We start from the raw sequence: 20,414 nt of genomic DNA on the forward strand, positions 1-20,414 counted from the left end.
AGTAGCCATGTAAGTGTCTGGTGCTTACCCTCTGATCATGTGTCATCACAAGTAGGGATGTTCCTGCCGACTAATTTCCTAAATCGACTAAGCAAGTGGGAAAATGAGACTAATAGACCAATTTAAAACTAAGAAACACTCATATACAGGGCTCTAGACAAACTTTTTGCCACGGTTGCACTGGTGAGCACTTTGCGCACCAGTGTACTTTTTGCGCACCAGCACAAAAGTTAGGTGCACCCAAATTTTTCAACCGCATTGCTTAACACCACAGTTTTACATGTGCACTTTTTGGGGGGGGGGGGGGGAAATTGCTGTCCATACAGACAATTGATTTGTAAACAATTAATTAACAATCTTGTCAACACAAAGTTCTTTATTTGGAGCACATTTCTACAAGAAAGATAAGTTACTGAAAAAGCAGTGAGCCACCTTCTCCACCTTATCTGGGAAAAAACACTTCATTCCCAATCCAGTGTGTCCTGGGTCTACCCCGTGGCCTCCAGTTGGAACCCAGGAGGCAACCGCATCAACTGGCTCATTTCGATATGTAAGAGTAGCAGCTCTACTGTGAACTCCTCCCAAATGACTGAACTCCTCACCCCATGCTAAGGGAGAGCACATCCACCGCCTGAAGAAAGCTAATTTTCCCATTTCGATTATCATAATATCAAGAACATTGATATAACTGCTTTCTCCCATTTAATTGAGTCTTCCTAGCAGAGACAATTTATCTACTCCTGATGAACTGGTGTCTCACTGCAATTATGGACTCCAGTCTTATGGATATTTTTGCTCCTTTAAAAACCCAGTGTCTCCTTTATCCACTCTGCTGGGTGGAATTTGACCCACTTCCCACTTAGGAGGCTAAATCCTACTTATCCTTACTCTTTCCTTTAATAGCAGACATTATTCATTCTTCCCTCATCTCTGCTTTTTTCCTTTACCTCTTAAAACAGCTGTGATAATTCCAACTCTCAACAAACCTGATGCAGACCCTTCCAACCTAAATAATTTGTGTCCAATTGCTAATTTACCTTTTCTTTTGAAAACTTGCTGTTTAGATCTACTCTCACCTTCCTAACAATCGTCTGTTTGAGCATTTTCACTCTGGTTTTTGGTCACTTCACAGTAGTGAGACAGCCCTGGTCAAAATCACAGATGATACTCTTATGGCAGCTGACTCTGGGCAGACACCCATGGGCTTCAGAGCTGTCAGCATGCAGTCAAGTCTATAGAGTGTTGATCTACTCATGTTATTCAGGTGTGTTGCAGCAAAAAAAGTAAACCTTTGGGGACACCAGCCCTCCAGGACTGGAGTTTGACACTTTATAATAATGGTTTGGGGAAGCCTGCAGATACAAAATTCAAGGTCTTAGAAGTACTCCCCACCTACATAATGTGATGATTGCAGAGGTCAAGTTGTGGGTTAGAAGACCAAAATAACTTTCTTTAATCCCGAACCTTCATGAGCTAGGATTCTTTTTCAATCAGATAATGAGATACACTTCAGCTGAATTTTTAAAATCCATGTCATTTTAAATTGTAAGAAGTTGTCTAATTTAGTTCTCCAATTTCAGTGACTGGTGGCTTATAGGACCAGTTTTCATTCAAATTGTTCTGTCTCTTCCCAACTTCAGTGTTTTCATTCTTTGACGCTCCTTCCGTAGGTCCATGTGAAAAGCGAGAGCCTCGCCATCAAAATATCTCAAGAAATCAACTACGCCAAGAGTCTGTACTACGAGCAACAGCTCATGCTTCCTTCCACTGAGAATGAGGACTGCTTACTGCTTGAATCCTGATCAGGACTTTTGGAGATGGTGTCTGCAGGATTGTGGGGCATTTAATTGATTTTTGCAGATAACAGTTTTTTTAAATCTGTTTTGACAAACAGCAGTAAAGGGTACTGGGTACAGATACGTGACCTGATGTTTCAGAAAGCACAGACATGTACAGGATAGAAAAAAAATAAAACTTGCACTGCAGTGTTCTTTTCACTGTGTATATGTAGAAAGCCCTTGTACTGCATTTGGCCTTTGCATTTATGACTTTTATGGCTGTAGTTGTACACATTCCACAACAGTTCTATATATTTGTGACTAGACTTAAATGTAAATAGAGCTGCATACCAAGAGTATAAATTGTTGTACATACTCTATTATGATGAAATATAGAAAGTCACAACTAAAGTGGATTATGTAAGAAACTGCCTTTACAAATGTATTTTGTGTAAGAGTCTATTAGAGATGGGGACATTGATTTGCACTGACATTGGGGTGGGACATGCAGCCCCCTCATCCTTTCAATTATACACACTGGAGTGTCCGTCATCGCCTACACTGCTTTTTACAATCATAAATCTAATGTGTCTAATTTTATTTAGCTACCCTTTTTTAATGACCTCATAATGAGCCTTCTAACCAAACTTTAAAGCAAAGTGAGGGCTTCCTTTTTACCTTTTACTCTGAGCAGCCCCATACGATAGGAAGCCACTGTTTGCAGGTGTGCGTGCACGTGCGTTATCACAGGCCTGTCAGAGAGATGACACACTCGGTCTGTGATCCTGTTAAAATGGTAAGATTTAAATAGACACTACTTCAAATAAAGCACCAGATTGCAGTACTCACTGTGGGGAACGCATTATTTTCCGACTCATTCAAAACACACATTTCCATTGTTGACTTCTTGCTTGTCCAGTGGTCTTTACTTCAATGATACACAGGGGCCACTACTGTCCTGTCTCAGGAAAACCAAGACCAAAAATGTGGAAGAAAGAGCTGGCCAAGTCTACAATCTCAGTGTTTTTTCCCTATATATTTTTTTTGTTTTTCTTTTTATTACCGGAGCCACAGCTGAGGGGTTGCAAAACCCTGAAATTAGACAGCTGGCAAGAAAGATTACTGCTGCTGTCACTCCTCTTCCTCCTCTGCCTGTGCTTCAAGGATTCTGAGAGTTAGTATGATTTAGGTATTGATTCATTTTAACTATTGCATTCTGCCTGCTCTAATCAAGTTCACTTAATGTTTAATAGTCCACATTTAATCTATTTAGTCATATGCAGTTGAGGGTTTCTTTCTTTTACATAACGTTTGTATATAAAGGTATAATGATATTTTTAAAAATTACATACATAATCTATACATTAAATTAAATCCCTAAAAAACTGATATTAGTCTTTACTACCTCATTTTAAGTAAATTCCACCTAAAGTTGGGGTCAGCTTCATAACAGTTAATGTACATTTAAGGTATTTTTGTAGTTTAACATTTAAACCTTATACATTATATCACTGGACAGCAGTTTATTCATTTTCTTTCTTCTGAAAACTCTAATTGATGCTCTATTCCTCCACTGTCAAGCTCAAACTTTGTGAAACTTGTGCTTCATTTATATAGCACCAATTTACAGCACTTTACCCCTACAATATTAGAGAGGAAACCGCAACAATCAGATGACCTTCCAATGGGGAGCACTCTGTGACAGTGGGAATGAAGAACTCTTAATTGGACGGGATGTGATTATTTGTAACTTTTTCAGTGATGACTTTTGCTGGGCAAAAAAGTAAAACAGGCAATGTTACTGGAGAAGAGCTGCAGGAGCATGTAACTGATGCTGAGAAAGTGGTGGTTCAATATTATAGAGTCGATCCTTACTTCCAACAGTGAAAGGACCGGAAACGTGGAGTGGCAGTTATTACGAGTGAAAATGTGCAGCTGTCAACCATCAAAGTGAAAAAAGACTGGGCCCTCCAACACGGTACTGGAAGGAGATGCCAGTCAACCAGTAAATAATCCAAAGCAAGACCTCAGTATCCACCAGCTACTTGAACAAAAAACAAAACCGATATAGATAAATATGCTCAGTGAAAGCAGCCCAAAGCTCCTCAGAATATGAAAACGATGAAAAATCAACAAACACTATATGGATGCTCCCAAAGTGGCAAAAAATGTTTAAAAATCATCTGGTCCTTAACAGGTATAGTAAATCCAAATGTAGAAGTAGTGTGAAACAATTAAGTAAAGCCTTATTTAGGCAAATAAATGGAAAATGGACTGGTTCTTATATATCACTTTTCTATTCTACTTTTCTACACATTCCAATGATCAGAGAGCAACTATGGGTATCAGTGTCTTTTCCACAGATGCTTGGGCATTGTTAGAATATACTTTTTATGTTTAATGCTTATAAACCTCATTACTTTATATTTCAAATAAACTCATAACACATTTATGTTTTATCTAATCTCACACATTCAAATGTTATCTTTCCAATGTGGGTGTTGGGTTGTGATACCTACAAGAAAACAACTCTGGGTCTCCTGAACAACCTAAGAGGCATGGTGTTTTTAACTTGAACCTTTTAACTGCTTAATAAATTTAAGGAAATGTACTTTGGGCATATTTGTCTTTCATCTCATGAAATGAATCTGACAGCGTGCAGACTGGAGCAGCCACAGATCAAACCACCAACCTTCCAATTAGTAGATGGACTATACCTCCTGACCTACAGCCAACGTTAGCTGTCCAGCCAGGTGCTGATTATCAAATGCACTTAAGCGCTCCTCAGTAGCCATTTTTGTACTTTCAGGCCTTTGCTACTAACAAGCTCCAACAGGGATGACTCCAGAGGGACTGCACACAATGAATGAGAAAAAAAAGGGTTCCCAGTCATCCAGGTCATGGTAGTCTGAGGAGCTTTGAAAGAAAGCAGCTGGAATTCTCTAAGTTTCTTGAAGACCTTTCACCCCTTGTGAGGAGAAAATTGTTAGAAGGCAAAGAAACTCACAACTCAGAGACCGTTAACTTGTCTGTTAACACAGGAGGTAGTATCATATGTCACAGCATTCTTCTACACATATGGCTTCACTCTCTTTTCCTGTGGTGGTTCCAATTCACAAGCTCTCCTTCCTTTAAATGAAGCTACAACTAAACATAATCACAAAACTAAAAAATCTTTCATCATTCCCTCCTGTTGTAGCGAATTTAAACAGATACATCAACGTGTTTCAGACACAGACCCTACATTGTGAGTGCTTTCGGTCTGGTCGTCATAAAATGTGTATCATTCAAACATAATCATTCATCACATTAGTTTCATACTCATCGTCTTCTCCTTCTTCCTCGTCTGGCACAGTGACATATGCAACAAGAGATTGAGATATCATTCTTGATACCATTCCTCTTACACAGGGGATAATGCATGTAGTAAAGATATAAAACATGATAAGTATTAGGCCAATAAACATCAAAACCTTAAACATCAATGTTCTCCATGAGCCGCTCATAAGCCAATCCCACCAATTACTTTGTGAATTTGCCCAATCGGTTACCTGTGCCTGTTGAACGTTTCGAAGTAATTGTAGATTATTTGTCATATTACCAGAATGCACATTGTCTGGAATATATGTACAACAAGTTGTATTAAACAAAACACCCTTTTCTGCCAAGATCATGTCCAGGGCAACTCGGTGTTGCATAACAGTTATTCTTATGGCATCAATTTCCTGATTTTGCTCTTTGTTGATGCTGGTCGATGCATTTAAAAACAGCCCAAAACGATAATCCAATAGTCAGGGGGTCGCTGTGGTTTAGGACAATTCCTGAATATTGATAACCTAGACTGGCAAAGCTTGCTGCGCATGTCACTTGAGTCATATTCATAGGCCTGCCATATAATGTAGCATGCTGTGTTGTAGCAGGCATGTGTGAGTATATATAACAATCTTTGCCTTCTGTGCGATTATATATGTATCTATACCAGGCCTTGTTCATCCAGGGATGGATGTGGTCCTGTGTCACTTCAGCCAGGTGTGAGTTGTCATATGTCCATGCCCTTCTATGCAAGTTGGCTTCTTGATCCTTTAAGTGCATCAGAGTCCATGCTGTAAGCAGCAGGGCCAAGGTGGTAAACAGAATAATCTTCATGATGACCAGACACACCGATTTACTCTGGTGAGTGGACTACAGGCGAGAAGTAGAAGGCGGGATATACCCAATCAGCCCTCCCTTCACCTGTAGATCACCAAAGAGTCGGGGTGGTGGTGTCTTTAGGTTGTGCTGTCACTCACTTCCACTTTTTTGCAATGGCTCTGGTGGACCCAAGAGGGCCTCTCAGCGATTTTGCAAGCTGTTGGTGTCGTTAGGAGTACTTGGTATGGACCTTCCCACCGAGGTGAGTTCCAATTCTTTCTCTGGAGTACTCGTATAAGGACCCAATCGCCTGGTTTTAATCTGCAAGAGACTTGAGAAGCGTCGCACAGCAGTTCAAAACAATATCTCTATTTTCTACTAAAGTTGCCTCTCTAACAGATTTATCTATTGGTTCACTTGCATCAAATCATGCATCTTTTCACTGAGGTCTGATTCAAACTATCTTACTTCTGATTCTTTCCAAAAATAATTTCACATGTAACAATTTACTGTATATATGTGTGTTTTCTATTTTTGTTTACCTCTTTGTTGTGATCTGGTGGACATCTCTAAACACCATCATGAGTTCAGGCTTCAATTTCAACCCAATTATACTCCTCTGGGCTTCACGTTCACTGGCCCCTGTACCCTTCTCAAAGTATCCTTCGTTGTCTTAAATCTCCAGCAAACATAATCTGTTTCTTCTCTGTTTCTTTTCAGTATTTTCCTTTTAGATTAAGTCCCAGCCAGGCAAAATATCACATTCAGTGCCTTTAAACAGTTATGTCACACTGTTCTTACCAGCCTGCTGTTAATTCTTCAAGTCCACGATGTTCTGATGGTCTTCATCAGGAGATTGACTGTCCTTTGAGCTTCTTCTCAGGATCGGGACAAGTGGGAGGTCAAGCTGTAAAAATTTAAGCCAAACTTTGGCCTGTTTTCTCCCAATTATGTTAATCTATGGTTTTGCTGCTATGCTCAAAATTCTAGGTTGAGAAAAGTCCACCTTTATTTATTTGTGACCTATATTGACACACTAAACCATAACATTAATATCATTTTCATTTCTTTTCTTAAAGCCTCCATTTGCTTCATCTGGCTAGAGTCTGTCTCTTCTGTTTTTCTCTCTGGGTGCTCACTCCTTTTATGGGCATGCAAAGGTCCTGTCACACACACACACTTCCTGTTACTCTCTTTTGTGTTTCTACAGGCTAATCAAACTCATTTTGTATTTACAATCTACAAACCCTCTGTAATTCTACTAACTTTTAATCTAAAATGTAGCATCATTCACACAATAATTTCATAATCCTCTCACACACACTGCCTTTTAAATAAACTAAACTCTTTGCATTTTTATCTATTTCAGGCATTTTCTGGGTCTCTGTTTTATGGTGCCGTTAGTTCTCTCTACTAACCCTGCACTCCATAGATGATAAGCACATTGATTTCTTATGCTGAATCCTAGTGCTTCAGAGACCTTACTGATCACATCATTGACAAAATGTGTCCCATTGTCTGATCTTATCAGAGAAGGGATACCATATGTTGGAATAAAATGATTACATAAACATTTTGCAATGGAGATTGCCTCTGCTCTTTACTGGATATACAGTGGGGCAAAAAAGTATTTAGTCAGCCACCGATTGTGCAAGTTCCCCCACTCAAAATGATGACAGAGGTCAGTAATTTGCACCAGAGGTACACTTCAACTGTGAGAGACAGAATGTGAAAAAAAAATCCATGAATCCACATGGTAGGATTTGTAAAGAATTTATTCGTAAATTAGGGTGGAAAATAAGTATTTGGTCACCTCAAACAAGGAAAATCTCTGGCTCTCACAGACCTGTAACGTCTTCTGTAAGAAGCTTTTCTGTCCACCACTCGTTACCTGTATGAATGGCACCTGTTTGAACTCATCATCTGTATAAAAGACACCTGTCCACAGCCTCAAACAGTCAGACTCCAAACTCCGCCATGGCCAAGACCAAAGAGCTTTCGAAGGACACCAGGAAAAGTATTGTAGACCTGCACCAGACTGGGAAGAGTGAATCTACAATAGGCAAGCAGCTTGGTGTGAAAAAATCAACTGTGGGAGCAATCATCAGAAAATGGAAGACATACAAGACCACTGATAATCTCCCTCGATCTGGGGCTCCACGCAAGATCTCATCCCGTGGGGTCAAAATGATCATGAGAACGGTGAGCAAAGATCCCAGAACCACACGGGGGGACCTGGTGAATGACCTGCAGAGAGCTGGGACCAAAGTAACAAAGGTCACCATCAGTAACACACTACAACGGCAGGGAATCAAATCCCGCAGTGCCAGACGTGTTCCGCTGCTGAAGCCAGTGCATGTCCAGGCCCGTCTGAAGTTTGCCAGAGAGCACATGGATGATACAGCAGAGGATTGGGAGAATGTCATGTGGTCAGATGAAACCAAAGTAGAACTTTTTGGTATAAACTCAACTCGTCGTGTTTGGAGGAAGAAGAATACTGAGTTGCATCCCAAGAACACCATACCTACTATGAAGCATGGGGGTGGAAACATCATGCTATGGGGCTGTTTTTCTGCCAAGGGGACAGGACGACTGATCCGTGTTAAGGACAGAATGAATGGGGCCATGTATCGTGAGATTTTGAGCCAAAACCTCCTTCCATCAGTGAGAACTTTGAAGATGAAACGAGGCTGGGTCTTCCAACATGACAATGATCCAAAACACACCGCCCGGGCAACAAAGGAGTGTAGAAGCAAGAAGCATTTGAAAGTCCTGGAGTGGCCTAGCCAGTCTCCAGACCTCAACCCCATAGAAAATCTGTGGCGGGAGTTGAAAGTCCGTGTTGCTCGGCGACAGCCCCAAAACATCACTGCTCTCGAGAAGATCTGCATGGAGGAATGGGCCAAAATACCAGCTACTGTGTGTGCAAACCTGGTAAAGACCTATAGTAAACGTTTGACCTCTGTTATTGCCAACAAAGGTTATGTTACAAAGTATTGAGTTGTATTTTTGTTATTGACCAAATACTTATTTTCCACCCTGATTTACGAATAAATTCTTTACAAATCCTACCATGTGGATTCATGGATTTTTTTTTTTCACATTCTGTCTCTCACAGTTGAAGTGTACCTCTGGTGCAAATTACTGACCTCTGTCATCATTTTAAGTGGGGGAACTTGCACAATCGGTGGCTGACTAAATACTTTTTTGCCCCACTGTATCTCTGGTCAGTTTGAAAACACATCTGTGATCACTAAGGCATATTTTGATCCTTGACATTCTTTCAATTTGATAAAATCCATGTGGATTGTGTGGAGAACTGGCCTCTCTTAGGTCTTAAGTTTCCTTGTGAGTTGTGTTTTTGACAGAATAGGCATGTTCTTACAAATTTTTTCGCTGAAGTTTCAAAATTTATAGTGTAAAAATTTATAGTGTAAAAGTGTGTATTGTTTATCTATACTATATTTCCCTCCTGTTGACACATGTGTTACTTCATGTGTCACTACAGCCGCTGTCCTGTGTAACGACTCTGGTAATATTGGTTTTCCATCACAGACCATTAAGTCATCTTTCAGTTGTGCTCCACATTTCAGCCACTTGTTTTGTTCAGTGATTGTTGCAGCTTTTTGTTCGGTTTTTAGTACGTCAAGTGGTATTTCTGGGCAGTAGTCGGATACTAGTAGCTCTGCCGATTGTTGTGCAGCCTGTTTTGCTGCTTGATCTGCAAAATTATTTCCTTTTGTGACAATAAAATTGTCTTTTTGATGTGCTGCACATTTGCAAAGTGCCAATTGTTTTGGCAAGGTGATCACTTCCAATAAGATTTTTAATAAGCTGCCGTGTTTCACTGGGTTACCCGTAGAGGTGACCATATCTCTATTATGCAAAATTTTTGCAAAGTGGTGCACTGCTGAAAAACAAACTGGCTGTCAGTGTATATATTTATATTTTGGCCTGTGTGCAATTCATATGCACGTATGACTGCATACGTGCAGCTGACTCTTTTACTGCCTCTGCTGCGGCTACACAGACTTGCACATGCAGGCAGGCCTGACGCAACAGAGTCTAATTTACACAAGTCTAAGTTTCACCAGGAATGTTAACAGGCGTTATTTTTCTCCAAATGCCTGTGTTATCACAGCTTTCATATAAGCTGCTCCTCTATCTACACGTAAGTAGAAAGGCTTATCATAGTCAGGCAATGCTAAAACTGTATCTGTCTGTAATGCCTATTTTTAAACAACTGAATGCTTCTTCTTTCTTCTCTATAGATGCAACATTACATTTTCACTTAATGCATTTTTAGATAACTTCTAGTTTTTCAAAGAATTCACCCTCTCACACATCTTACATATTTCAAACTTTGAAGTTAGAGTTTTTATATATATATATTAGTGCTGTCAAAATTATCGCGTTAATTGTTAAGATCAACGCGAAATGTTTAATGCATTAAAAAAATTTAACGCTGATTTTGTTTTTTTATTAATTTCCTGTAATCTAAGACCTTTAAATTCATGAGCACCTCTGGAGGAGGGGGCAACAGTGTGCTATGCTGGCGTTTGGCCTGACAGAAATGATTAGAAGAAGAAGTGACACCATGCTACTATCTAGCTAACACTAGCTAACACACGCAAGCATGGACGAGGGCGGACTTTTGGGTGGAAAGTTTCTCTTTAAGAAGTTGCCTGATGGCTTGTTGGACAAAACGAGAGTAATATGCACAATTTGCAAAGCTGAATTCAAGTACCACAGAAGCAGTTCATCACTGGCGTATCACCTGAGAGCAAAACACCCAACTGAATCCACCTCTACGGGACCTCGCCAGTCTACGCTTCAGGAGTATGGTGCTTGTGGACGAATAACAAAAAATGTGAGAGAAAAGGTAACCAATTCCTTGGTTGTTTGGATAGCTAAAAACTGCCGACCAGTTAGCATAGTAGAAGATGATGGACTGAGAGAAGTCATTCGTGCTGCATCAGGAGATGTGTGTTACAATCTGCCCTCGAGAGGAACCATTGTGTCAAGACTGCACACTTTGTATGGGGACCAGAGGGCTCAGCAGTCCAGCAAGCTTGTGCAAGTAAGGAATGTCGCTCTCACCGGAGACCACTGGACTTCGGTGAACAACGATAATTACTTGGGGGTCATGGCGCATTTTATTGATAACGACTGGACTATGCAATCGTTTGCACTAACGGTGAGTAAAACTGAAGAGAGACACTATGCTGAGGCGTGTGCTGACCATTTTCTGAATGTTGCAAACGAATGGAAAATCAAGGACAAGGTAACCACGCTTGGCACCTACAGTGCTCGTAACATGGTTGCAGCCGCCAGACTACTTCCATTTGAACACATGCCCTGCATGGCCCACATTCTGCAAAGAACGGTCACAGTTTCTCTTAATGACAGCGCATTTGAAAGGGCTCTGGCCAAATGTCGCAAGATTGTTGGACATTTTAAGCATAGTCCAGCAAACGCTCAGGAATTAAAGGCACAGCAAGCTGCACATGGACATCAAACAGAACCGCTTGTTCAGGACGTTCCAACAAGATGGAACTCCACCCTAGAGATGATCAAGCGGATCCAGAGAAACAAATTTGGGCTGACCACCATCCTGACTCAACAAAACAGCAAGGTGACTATGTTGACTGACCAGGAGCTTGACAGACTGCAAAAGCTGGAGGAACTACTGGAACCTTGCAGGTAAATCATTTTGTTTCTCATGATTGTGTGTCTATCTTTGCATTCTAGCTTTGTTTTCAAGTATGTTCTCCACCTCCACCTCTCTGTGTATTTTCATATGTGGTATTTATGTTTGTCTCTGTGTGATTAATAGAAAAATACAGACTTGATCTTTCTATTGCAGATATGTTACCGAACTGCTGGGAGGAGAGCGGTATGTCTCTTGTTCCATGGTGTTGCCAGCCTTGTGTCATTTGTTCAGGATTATGGAGCCCTCAGATGATGACCCAGTCTACGTTTTGAGGTTTAAGAAGATTTTTACCACAGACCTAGCTCAGCGGAGGGACAGCAGCAATCTCACATGGCTGAAGATCGCTACTGCCCTTGATCCCAGGTTTAAAGACCTTAAATGCCTTTCCAAAGATGAAAGAAGAGAGGTGTGGGCATCAGTACATGACCTTCTGATGTCAGAGACGGATGCACACCAACCATCTGCTCAGACAACAGAGGAACCCTCACCAAAGAAGAGCAAGATGTCCATCTGCTTGCTGGGTTCTCCTGATTCAGATACAGAGGAAGAGGAAGATGCTATAGACTGCTGTCTGAATCTGTACAAAGCAAAGCCCAAAATTGACATAGGAGAGTGTCCACTACAGTGGTGGTTAAAGAGAGAAGGAGCACATGCCAGGCTGGCACCTATTGCACGCAAGTACCTGTCAACCCCTGCAACCACAGTGCCTTGTGAGAGATTATTCTCACTCTCAGGTCACATCATTCAAAAGAAGCGTGCTTCTTTGTCATCAGACAATGTAAACAGAATAGTCTGCCTCAGTAACTGGCTGAGTGCAAAGAAGGACTAATCCAGATTGCTCCTTTGAAGTGAAAAATGTTCAACATTCTGGGTTTTCAGCCGTGTCTTTTTGTGTTTTAAATACTGAGTTTTGTGCACCCTTTATTGTTATGATATTCACTTTAACCTGTAGGCCTGGGTTCAGTCACTGTTGATGGCCTTAAAGGTTTTTTGTAAGTTTTCACTGTGTTAAAGATTGATGAAAACCATTAAAATTCTCTTTGAATTTCAGCATACATTCTTTGTGTTTATTCTGCATTTACTTCATTGTGTTGCATAAATGTCTGTTACAATCTTAAAATATAAAGAATAAAAAAATGTAATTGGAGCCAGGCTATTAATAAAGTAATTGAGATTAATCGCAATTAATAACAGAAAATTGTGAGATTAGTTAGTTGTTTTTTTTTTAAATCTATTGACAGCACTAATATATATATATATATATATATATATATAAATAAATATATAAATATATATATTTTTAAACTTTGAATTGCTCACAGTTCTAAAACTGGGCATTTGTAAATCATATGCCTAATCACTATGTGTCACTGTGATCCACAAGTATGGTCACAAATTCGCTTCCAAACCAACAAAATAAAATAATCAACCAAAACAGAAAACATACATGAGTCAGGACACAAAAAGAAAAATGCTGCTACTGAAACAGAGCAGAAGTGTGAGGTAAAAACTGAGCTCACAGACAGCCGCATGTGTTGGCTTTTAATAGCATGCAGCCTCTGCTCTAAAAACAAATAAATAAAAAATAAAAGAAAATGTGTAACATGCTCATCAACTTAGCGGTGTCCACATATTTAATTCAGCTTCTCAATCCTGTAGCTTTAGCTGTTGTCTACAGGGTTTGGCTTATTAGTTGTTATTATAGATGTGCTCTATATCTCAGTAATATTTTATCTAGGATAAATGACAGGTTTTCAAGCAGGTTAAGTGCCTCTATGCACCTAACAGGGATGACTCCAGAGGGACTGATGGACGTGACGGAAGTGATGGGAAAAGGTAAGCGACCCATGTTGTAGGTGACATCAGATGCCGGAGATTTGGTGGAAAAAAGAGAATTGTAGCGTAGAATTTAACAAAGTTTCTTTAAGCTTCAGTATTACCAAATAAACTAATCAATTGTCATATAACTAACAACATCTCTCCTGTCATCTCTAACACCCTGGAGGACAGCTGGGAGAGTTTAGACGCTCTCCAAGATTACATCGACCGGTGCTTCCAAGATTTAGTAATGAAGAAGGCTCAGAGTGCATCTTCCCCGGCCAAAATTGAGACACCGTCATCGAGGAGATGTCGCCCGGCACACTCCTCCGGCACAACATCACCTGTCGGCAAAGACATTGCAGACATCCTGGTGTCAATCGACAAGCGATTGTCCAGTTTTGATGTGAGGCTGTCCCTGGTGGAGATTTTACACTGGGAATTTAAATCTCGGAGAGAATCCCTGGAATTCAGCCAGCAGCAGGTGGAAACGCTTGCCACTGAAAATGCCACGCTATGGGAGTTGGTCAAATCTCTCACCGATAACGTGACCCAGTTAAACATAGAAAATAAAAGAGTCCGTTATCGATCTACAAGCCCGTAGCTGCGAGACAATCTTGTGTTTTCTGGTATTCCAGAATCTGCCGGAGAGGACGCGGAAGCAATGGTGAAACGCTTCATTAAAACCCACCTGAAGCTGCCGGAGGAACATCGCCTTCGAAACAGTGCATCGCTTGGGGGCTGTAAGGTCGCCGACTGGGAGACCACGTCCAATTGTGGCCAAATTCGGCCAATTCAAAAAGAAGGAACAGGTGAAGAGTCGCGGCAGGGAGCTGAAAGTAATGGACTTCAGCGTGAACGACCAGTTCCCCAAAGAGATCCTGGAACGACGCAAGGTCCTGTTCCCAGTTCGACGTAGCTTCATCCAGAGAGGCTCCCGCACTGTCATCACCGTGGACCGGCTCTATGTGGACGGACAGCTCTACCGCAACCCCGGCACCACTCCGTGGTTATATTGACTGCACTCCAGATAAAAACCCACTACACTCTTTTCTTATTCATTCACACTCTCTCCTTTAACATGAGTCTAACCTTGTAATTGTCAGGGCTCTGTGTGCGGGCAGGCAGAGATGAGGATCCAAATGCAGGACTCGAACACAGAATTGTAACTCAAAAACCTCAGCTTTATTGCTGGCAGGAAAACAAACATGAAGTGAGGATGGAACACTGAGACCAAGGACACACAGGCATAATCTGAGGGTACGACGCAACACTGGGCATGGGAAAACACAGGGCTTAAATACACAGGGTAGTAATGAGGAAATGGGCCACAGGAGGGGGACACAGCTGGGAGAGATCAGGGCTAACGAGACATGGGGAACAAAGCTGCACACACTAACATAAGACAAAGACTTTCACAATAAAACAGGAAACATGAATCACAACTCAGAGACATGGACTCAACACAGAGACAGAAAATGAAACATGGAACTGAACTATACATGAAACCACCATTCCTAAAACATGGATAATAGAAACATGAAACTCTAATAATAATAATAATAATAATAATAATAATAATAATAATAAACATCACAACAAGAGAATGAGAAACAATCCAAAACACCAAGATAACTGAAACACAAAGTACCAGAGAAACAAAGAATAATCCATGATGCAAAAGTGAACCAAAACATAATAAACTCAAAATACTGGGTCCAACGGACCCAGAACCGTGACAGTAATATCAGTATGATGTCATAGCTGATATAACACCGTCACCCTCCGTCATTGCTGTAATTGGAATGTTTCCGTTTCTTTTCTTTTTTGTTGTTGTTACTCACCGTTCTCGGGTTTTTTTTTCTTTCTCTTTTCTTTCACTGCTGTGATCACCTACTTCCCTACTCACCTACAAACAATATTTCTGCATATTTACACACCACGATCACGCAAACACATCCACTCAACGGTAGCACATTTACAACAGCCTCACAGCACACACAGACTTATAGGACACACACGCAAGCCACGCTTGTTCATATTAGTGAATATACACACACATAATCAGCCTCTCACCACCCATTTTTTTCTCTTTCTATTTACAAACAAGTGATGTTTCCACATTCTCTTCCCCCATTTAAACGAAACACCCAGCGTACATCATTAGACATACACACACAATTATGGGCATACTAAGGTTTGTCACATGGAATGTAAATGGAGCTGGCACCAGAGAAAAAAAGGTTAAAGATATTTAACCAGCTTAAAAAACTACAGGCAGATGTTGTTTTATTACAAGAGACCGGCCTGTCACAGGTTTAAACAAACTTAAAACAACTGAGTTTCTTAATGTGTTTGCAGCCTGTTATAATTCTAAACAAAGGGGCAATTTTAATACATAAAAATGTTAATTTTACAGTACTCAATACAGTTATAGATCCAGAGGGTAGATTCCTTATTATTAAATTATCAGTATTTAACAAAAAGCTATGTATTGTAAGTATATATGGTCCAAATGTTGATGAACCCTCATTCTTCCACGAATTTTTTAGTGCACTCTCTGAACACCTTGATTGCACACTTATTCTTGGAGGCGACCTCAACCTTGGATTAAATGAAGAAATGGATAGGCTCAACACAACACAGGAACTCAGCGCAATTGGCAGTCCACAAATATAATCAAACAGTATATGAGCGACTATGGCCTTTGCAATGCATGGTGCTCCCTTCACCCCAACAGTAAGGAATATTCTTTCTTCTCACATGTTCATCACTCCTACTCTCACTGCTGAATGATATTTCAGACACTGAGATTCACCCTATAGCTGTCAGCGATCATGCTCCTGCATCTTTAACACTAATACATAAGAAAAACGCTACATCGCTGCTCAAAGATGAAGACTTTATTAAATATTTTAAAAAAGAGTGGACTGCATATTTAGACTTTAATGACACTCCTGGAACATCAGCTTCTGTTCTATGGGAACAGGGAAAGATGTGATGAGAGGTAAAATAATTTCTTTCTCATCACACAAAAAGAAAGAAGAAAACAAAAACATTCAGGAACCCCAAAAAACCATCAAATCCTTAGAAGAAGCCTACGTGTGCGACCAAGTTAAAGAAATAATGAACAAAATATGCAAAACAAAACTAGAATTAAATGAAATTATTAATAAAAAAAACACAATTCCTAGTACAAAGACTTCGCTTGCAGAATTTTGAACACAGTAACAAATCAGGTCAATTTCTAGCTAACCAGTTAAAAATAAATAAAGAAAAAACAACTATATGTGCTGTTAAAGATTTATCTGGAAACACAATATATGACCCTGGAAGAATAAACAACATTTTTAGGGATTTCTATGAAACTCTATATTCACTAGAGATGGCACGATACCACTTTTTTATGTCCGATACCGATACCGATATCATAAATTTGGATATCTGCAGATACCGATATGAATCCGATATAGTGTGTTTCAACAAAACTGTTTTTTTTAAATATCTTGCTGCATTTTGTATAAGTTCATACTCAAGTTTAAAACAACAACTACACTAAAGCTATTCTGTTATACCTGTATGCAAAAAAATATATTTCATAGTTCAGCAATACTGATCAATCTAATAAACTTAAACCTACACCATCCTCCCTATTCTGGTATTTTAAAGAGTACTTAGCGTAAATATTAAGCAACCTAACTAATAGGGTTCAAACTCCCAGCAACAACAAAAATAAATAAATAAAAAATAGGGAACCACCCCTCACGCTCCACCTCATGATGCTCAATCGACGTAATCAACCTTAATTTGATGCAGTGTGAAAAAAAATGCACAGAAATCAATTATTTTTCAATATATTAAAATATTAAATAGATTCAACATCTTTCTTCAACAAAATTGCAGACTGCACAGATGGTACCTTCCCAAAGGAAAAAGTACTATAGCTTACTAGGGTATATATATTAGACTTAATAGTTACTATATACAGTAATGGACTTCTATTCATTTTGCATCAAATTAAAACTTTGGGTGTCAGATAATTATTTATTAAAAGCTAGACATTTTAAATGAGAATAAGAAAGAAAAGTATGTCTTTCTGCTCCCCTTTTCCCTGTTAATGCCCTATCGGCCCCCCTGGCTAAACTTTGCTAGATCCGCCCCTGCACAGTTATCAGCGTCAGCTACTAGAAAAAGATCCTGGAGTAGAAAGTAATATTAAATACATTCTAACAACAGCTGATCAAGCTTAAACGTGCTGCTGTTGTTTAGCCGCTCGTTTCCTCTTTCTGGTGCAAAGTGGGCCAAAAACAAACAAGAGAGACGGACTCGTGACAGAAAAGCCGATCAGCTGATCATTGAGCAGTTTCATGATTGAAGTAGCAGCAGGAAGAGGCAGTCGCTCCATATATCGTTTGTTAAGCTTAACGCAGGAATGCTTTACAAACATTCAGAGATGGACTTACACACTTGCTTTACTTCTCTCGGGGATAACTTTGTCGGAGATGAAATGCCGGGTTGCTAGCGAAGCTCCACATGCTATCCAGACCACGACAGGTCCCGCATGCGGCAGCCGCTCTATCACGTGATGCATACTGCTCCGACGTGCTAACGTTCTGAGGTGAGTTACGGCGTGTTGCAAGTTTTGCGAGGTGCTTTCGTGATATTTAATGGATCGGATTACATTTTTTATTTTTCTCCGATATCCGATCCAGTAATTGTAGTTGGTGGAGCGAGTTGTCTGGTTAATTCCGATAACGAACGAGACTCCGACATGCTAACTAGTTACTCGACCCCGTGCGGTCTGAGTCCAACTTCTTAGAGGGACAAGTGGCGTTCAGCCACACGAGATTAAGCAATAACAGGTCTGTGATGCCCTTAGATGTCCGGGGCTGCACGTGCGCCACACTGAGTGGATCAGCGTGTGTCTACCCTTCGCCGAGAGGCGTGGGTAACCCGTTGAACCCCGCTCGTGATAGGGATTGGGGATTGCAATTATTTCCCATGAACGAGGAATTTCCAGTAAGCACGGGTCATAAGCTCGCGTTGATTAAGTCCCTGCCCTTTGTACACACAACCCGTCGCTACAACCGATTGGATGGTTTAGTGAGTTCTTCGGATCGGCCGTGACCGACCCCGGCGGTACGCCGAGAAGACGATCAAACTTGACTATCGAGAGGAAGTAAAAGTTGTAACAAGGTTTCCGTAGGTGAACCTGCGGAAGGATCATTACTGGCTATACCGAGCGGCCCACCTGCAGTCCACCCGGTTGTCTCCCTTTTGCCGCCAAGGGTCTCCCGCCACCGTCGCGGATCTCCCGAGTTTGTCAGCTTGCGCGTCCCCCACCGGAGCTCGAGCCTTAATCTGGGCCTGGTCACTGGCCGGACGACCCGGCGGCCCCGCCCCGCCTCTACGCCAAAGCGAGCCCGCAGCCCTGACCGCTTCCTTTGAGGGCCGACCGAGGAGAGTCGGGACTGTGGCTCGTTGGAGGCGGGCGCCGGGGTCCCTGTCCGGCAACTACCGGTAAGGGCCCGCCACGAGAACCTCGACCGAAAGCGCTGGCTGGCGGTCTCGCCCTGGCCGCTGCCCGCGTGCCTCTGGGTACCCAACTCTCCTCCCTCCTGCGGAGGGAGCACGGGGGGTTCAATATTTCCTCTCCCCTGCTTCGGCGGGGGAAGGAGCGCCCGGGGGTTATACCTTCAAACCCTTTTCCCCGTCTACGAATGTGGCAACCCACAGTGAAACAAAAAAAACAATACGACTCTTAGTGGTGGATCACTCGGCTCGTGCGTCGATGAAGAACGCAGCTAGCTGCGAGAACTAATGTACAACTAATGTACAGTGATGTACACTGTCTTGTTGGTATATGTATGATTTCTATACGTTGTACATCAGATAAAAACTTTGGTTGTAAGATTCAGATAATTATTTAATAAAAGCGAGACATTTTAAATGAGAATAAGAAAGAAAAGTATTTCTTTGTGCCCCCCTCTCCCTGTTAATGCCCTTCCTGGCCCTCTGGCAAAGCTTTGCTAGACCCGCCCCTGCACAGTTACCAGCTGTCAGCTATTTATAAAAGGATCCTGGTGTTATTTGTCTCTCAAAAACAGTTCATAACTTCCCTTCAACTCATTCATATCACCTAAAAAGTAAACCTGTTTCTCCATCACCTGTTCAGCTCTGATGATTCAGTAAGGACATCTCCTGGTTTCATCTTCATGTTTTCCTCTCCCCAGATAACCAAACCGACATAATGACCAGCAGCTTTTACAGCTGTGGCTCCAGCAAACATCAGCTGATCAAGCTTAAACGTGCTGCTGTTTGTTGTTTAGCACGACAACCGCTGGTTTCCTCTTTCTGGCGCAAAGTGGGCGATAAACAAGCAAGAGAGAAAAGCCGATCAGCTGATCATTGATCAGTTTCATGACTGAATGAGAGAAGAAGAAACAGCTGACAGCGTAAAGACAGAGAAAAACTCCAGCTTTGTGTCTTTTTCCATTCTAGCTGAAGTATGGGACAAACTGTGTTCCTTTTCACCTCAATGCAAAACGCGTAACATTTTCTATGAATACGGGACAATTCCGTTTTTTACGGGACCGTTGGCAACTCTACTAACTAACCTTATGAATAAAATAAAGTTCACTATCAGTAACATAGCACCCACCCAGCTGGAGAAACTCCGTCATGCTAGCTAGTACGCAGTACAAGTTATTGTAACTGACGGTAAAAACTCAGCACAACGAAAATAAACTACACCTAAACTTAGTTTATATCTGACCCAGATAGATTGCTGGTCATAACTTCTTACCTGAAGTTCAGTTCACCTGACACATGGACCGGCGGCCGCCTCGGGTCTCTGCTCCTCCTGCCTCCCCTTTCCCTCATCCACCTGGCCTCTTGTGGCAGCTCTGCCATAGCCACCACCAAACAACTGAGTTATTTTTACACATCTGCCAGCATCTGGCCAATCCATTATC

General features: G+C 41.3%; 2 protein-coding genes across 5 annotated transcripts in view; both read left to right on the forward strand.

The window, feature by feature from the left end:
• vps13d (vacuolar protein sorting 13 homolog D) overlaps positions 1–2,622 on the forward strand; it is a 72,562-nt gene extending 69,940 nt beyond the window's left edge. For all 4 annotated transcript variants that reach the window (XM_086278725.1, XM_086278728.1, XM_086278726.1 and 1 more), the window contains one exon: positions 1,671–2,622. In XM_086278725.1, coding sequence (XP_086134851.1) covers positions 1,671–1,802 — 132 coding nt within the window. In that variant the 3' untranslated portion in view covers positions 1,803–2,622. The remainder of the gene's footprint in view (positions 1–1,670) is intronic.
• A 7,701-nt stretch (positions 2,623–10,323) lies between these two features.
• Positions 10,324–12,575, forward strand: LOC147305807 (E3 SUMO-protein ligase ZBED1-like). The gene is made up of 2 exons (XM_086277242.1): positions 10,324–11,612; positions 11,776–12,575. The coding sequence occupies exons 1-2, from the start codon at positions 10,546–10,548 to the stop codon at positions 12,449–12,451; spliced, it is 1,743 nt and encodes a 580-aa protein (XP_086133368.1). The 5' UTR covers positions 10,324–10,545; the 3' UTR covers positions 12,452–12,575.
• Positions 12,576–20,414: the final 7,839 nt, after the last annotated feature.

Source organism: Aulonocara sp. 'chitande type north' Nkhata Bay, linkage group LG20 (genome assembly GCF_057382095.1).
Source record: "Aulonocara sp. 'chitande type north' Nkhata Bay isolate Kocher_YH1m ecotype deep benthic linkage group LG20, A_spYH_male_GT1.1, whole genome shotgun sequence".
In the NCBI taxonomy this organism is placed as follows: domain Eukaryota; kingdom Metazoa; phylum Chordata; class Actinopteri; order Cichliformes; family Cichlidae; genus Aulonocara; species Aulonocara sp. 'chitande type north' Nkhata Bay.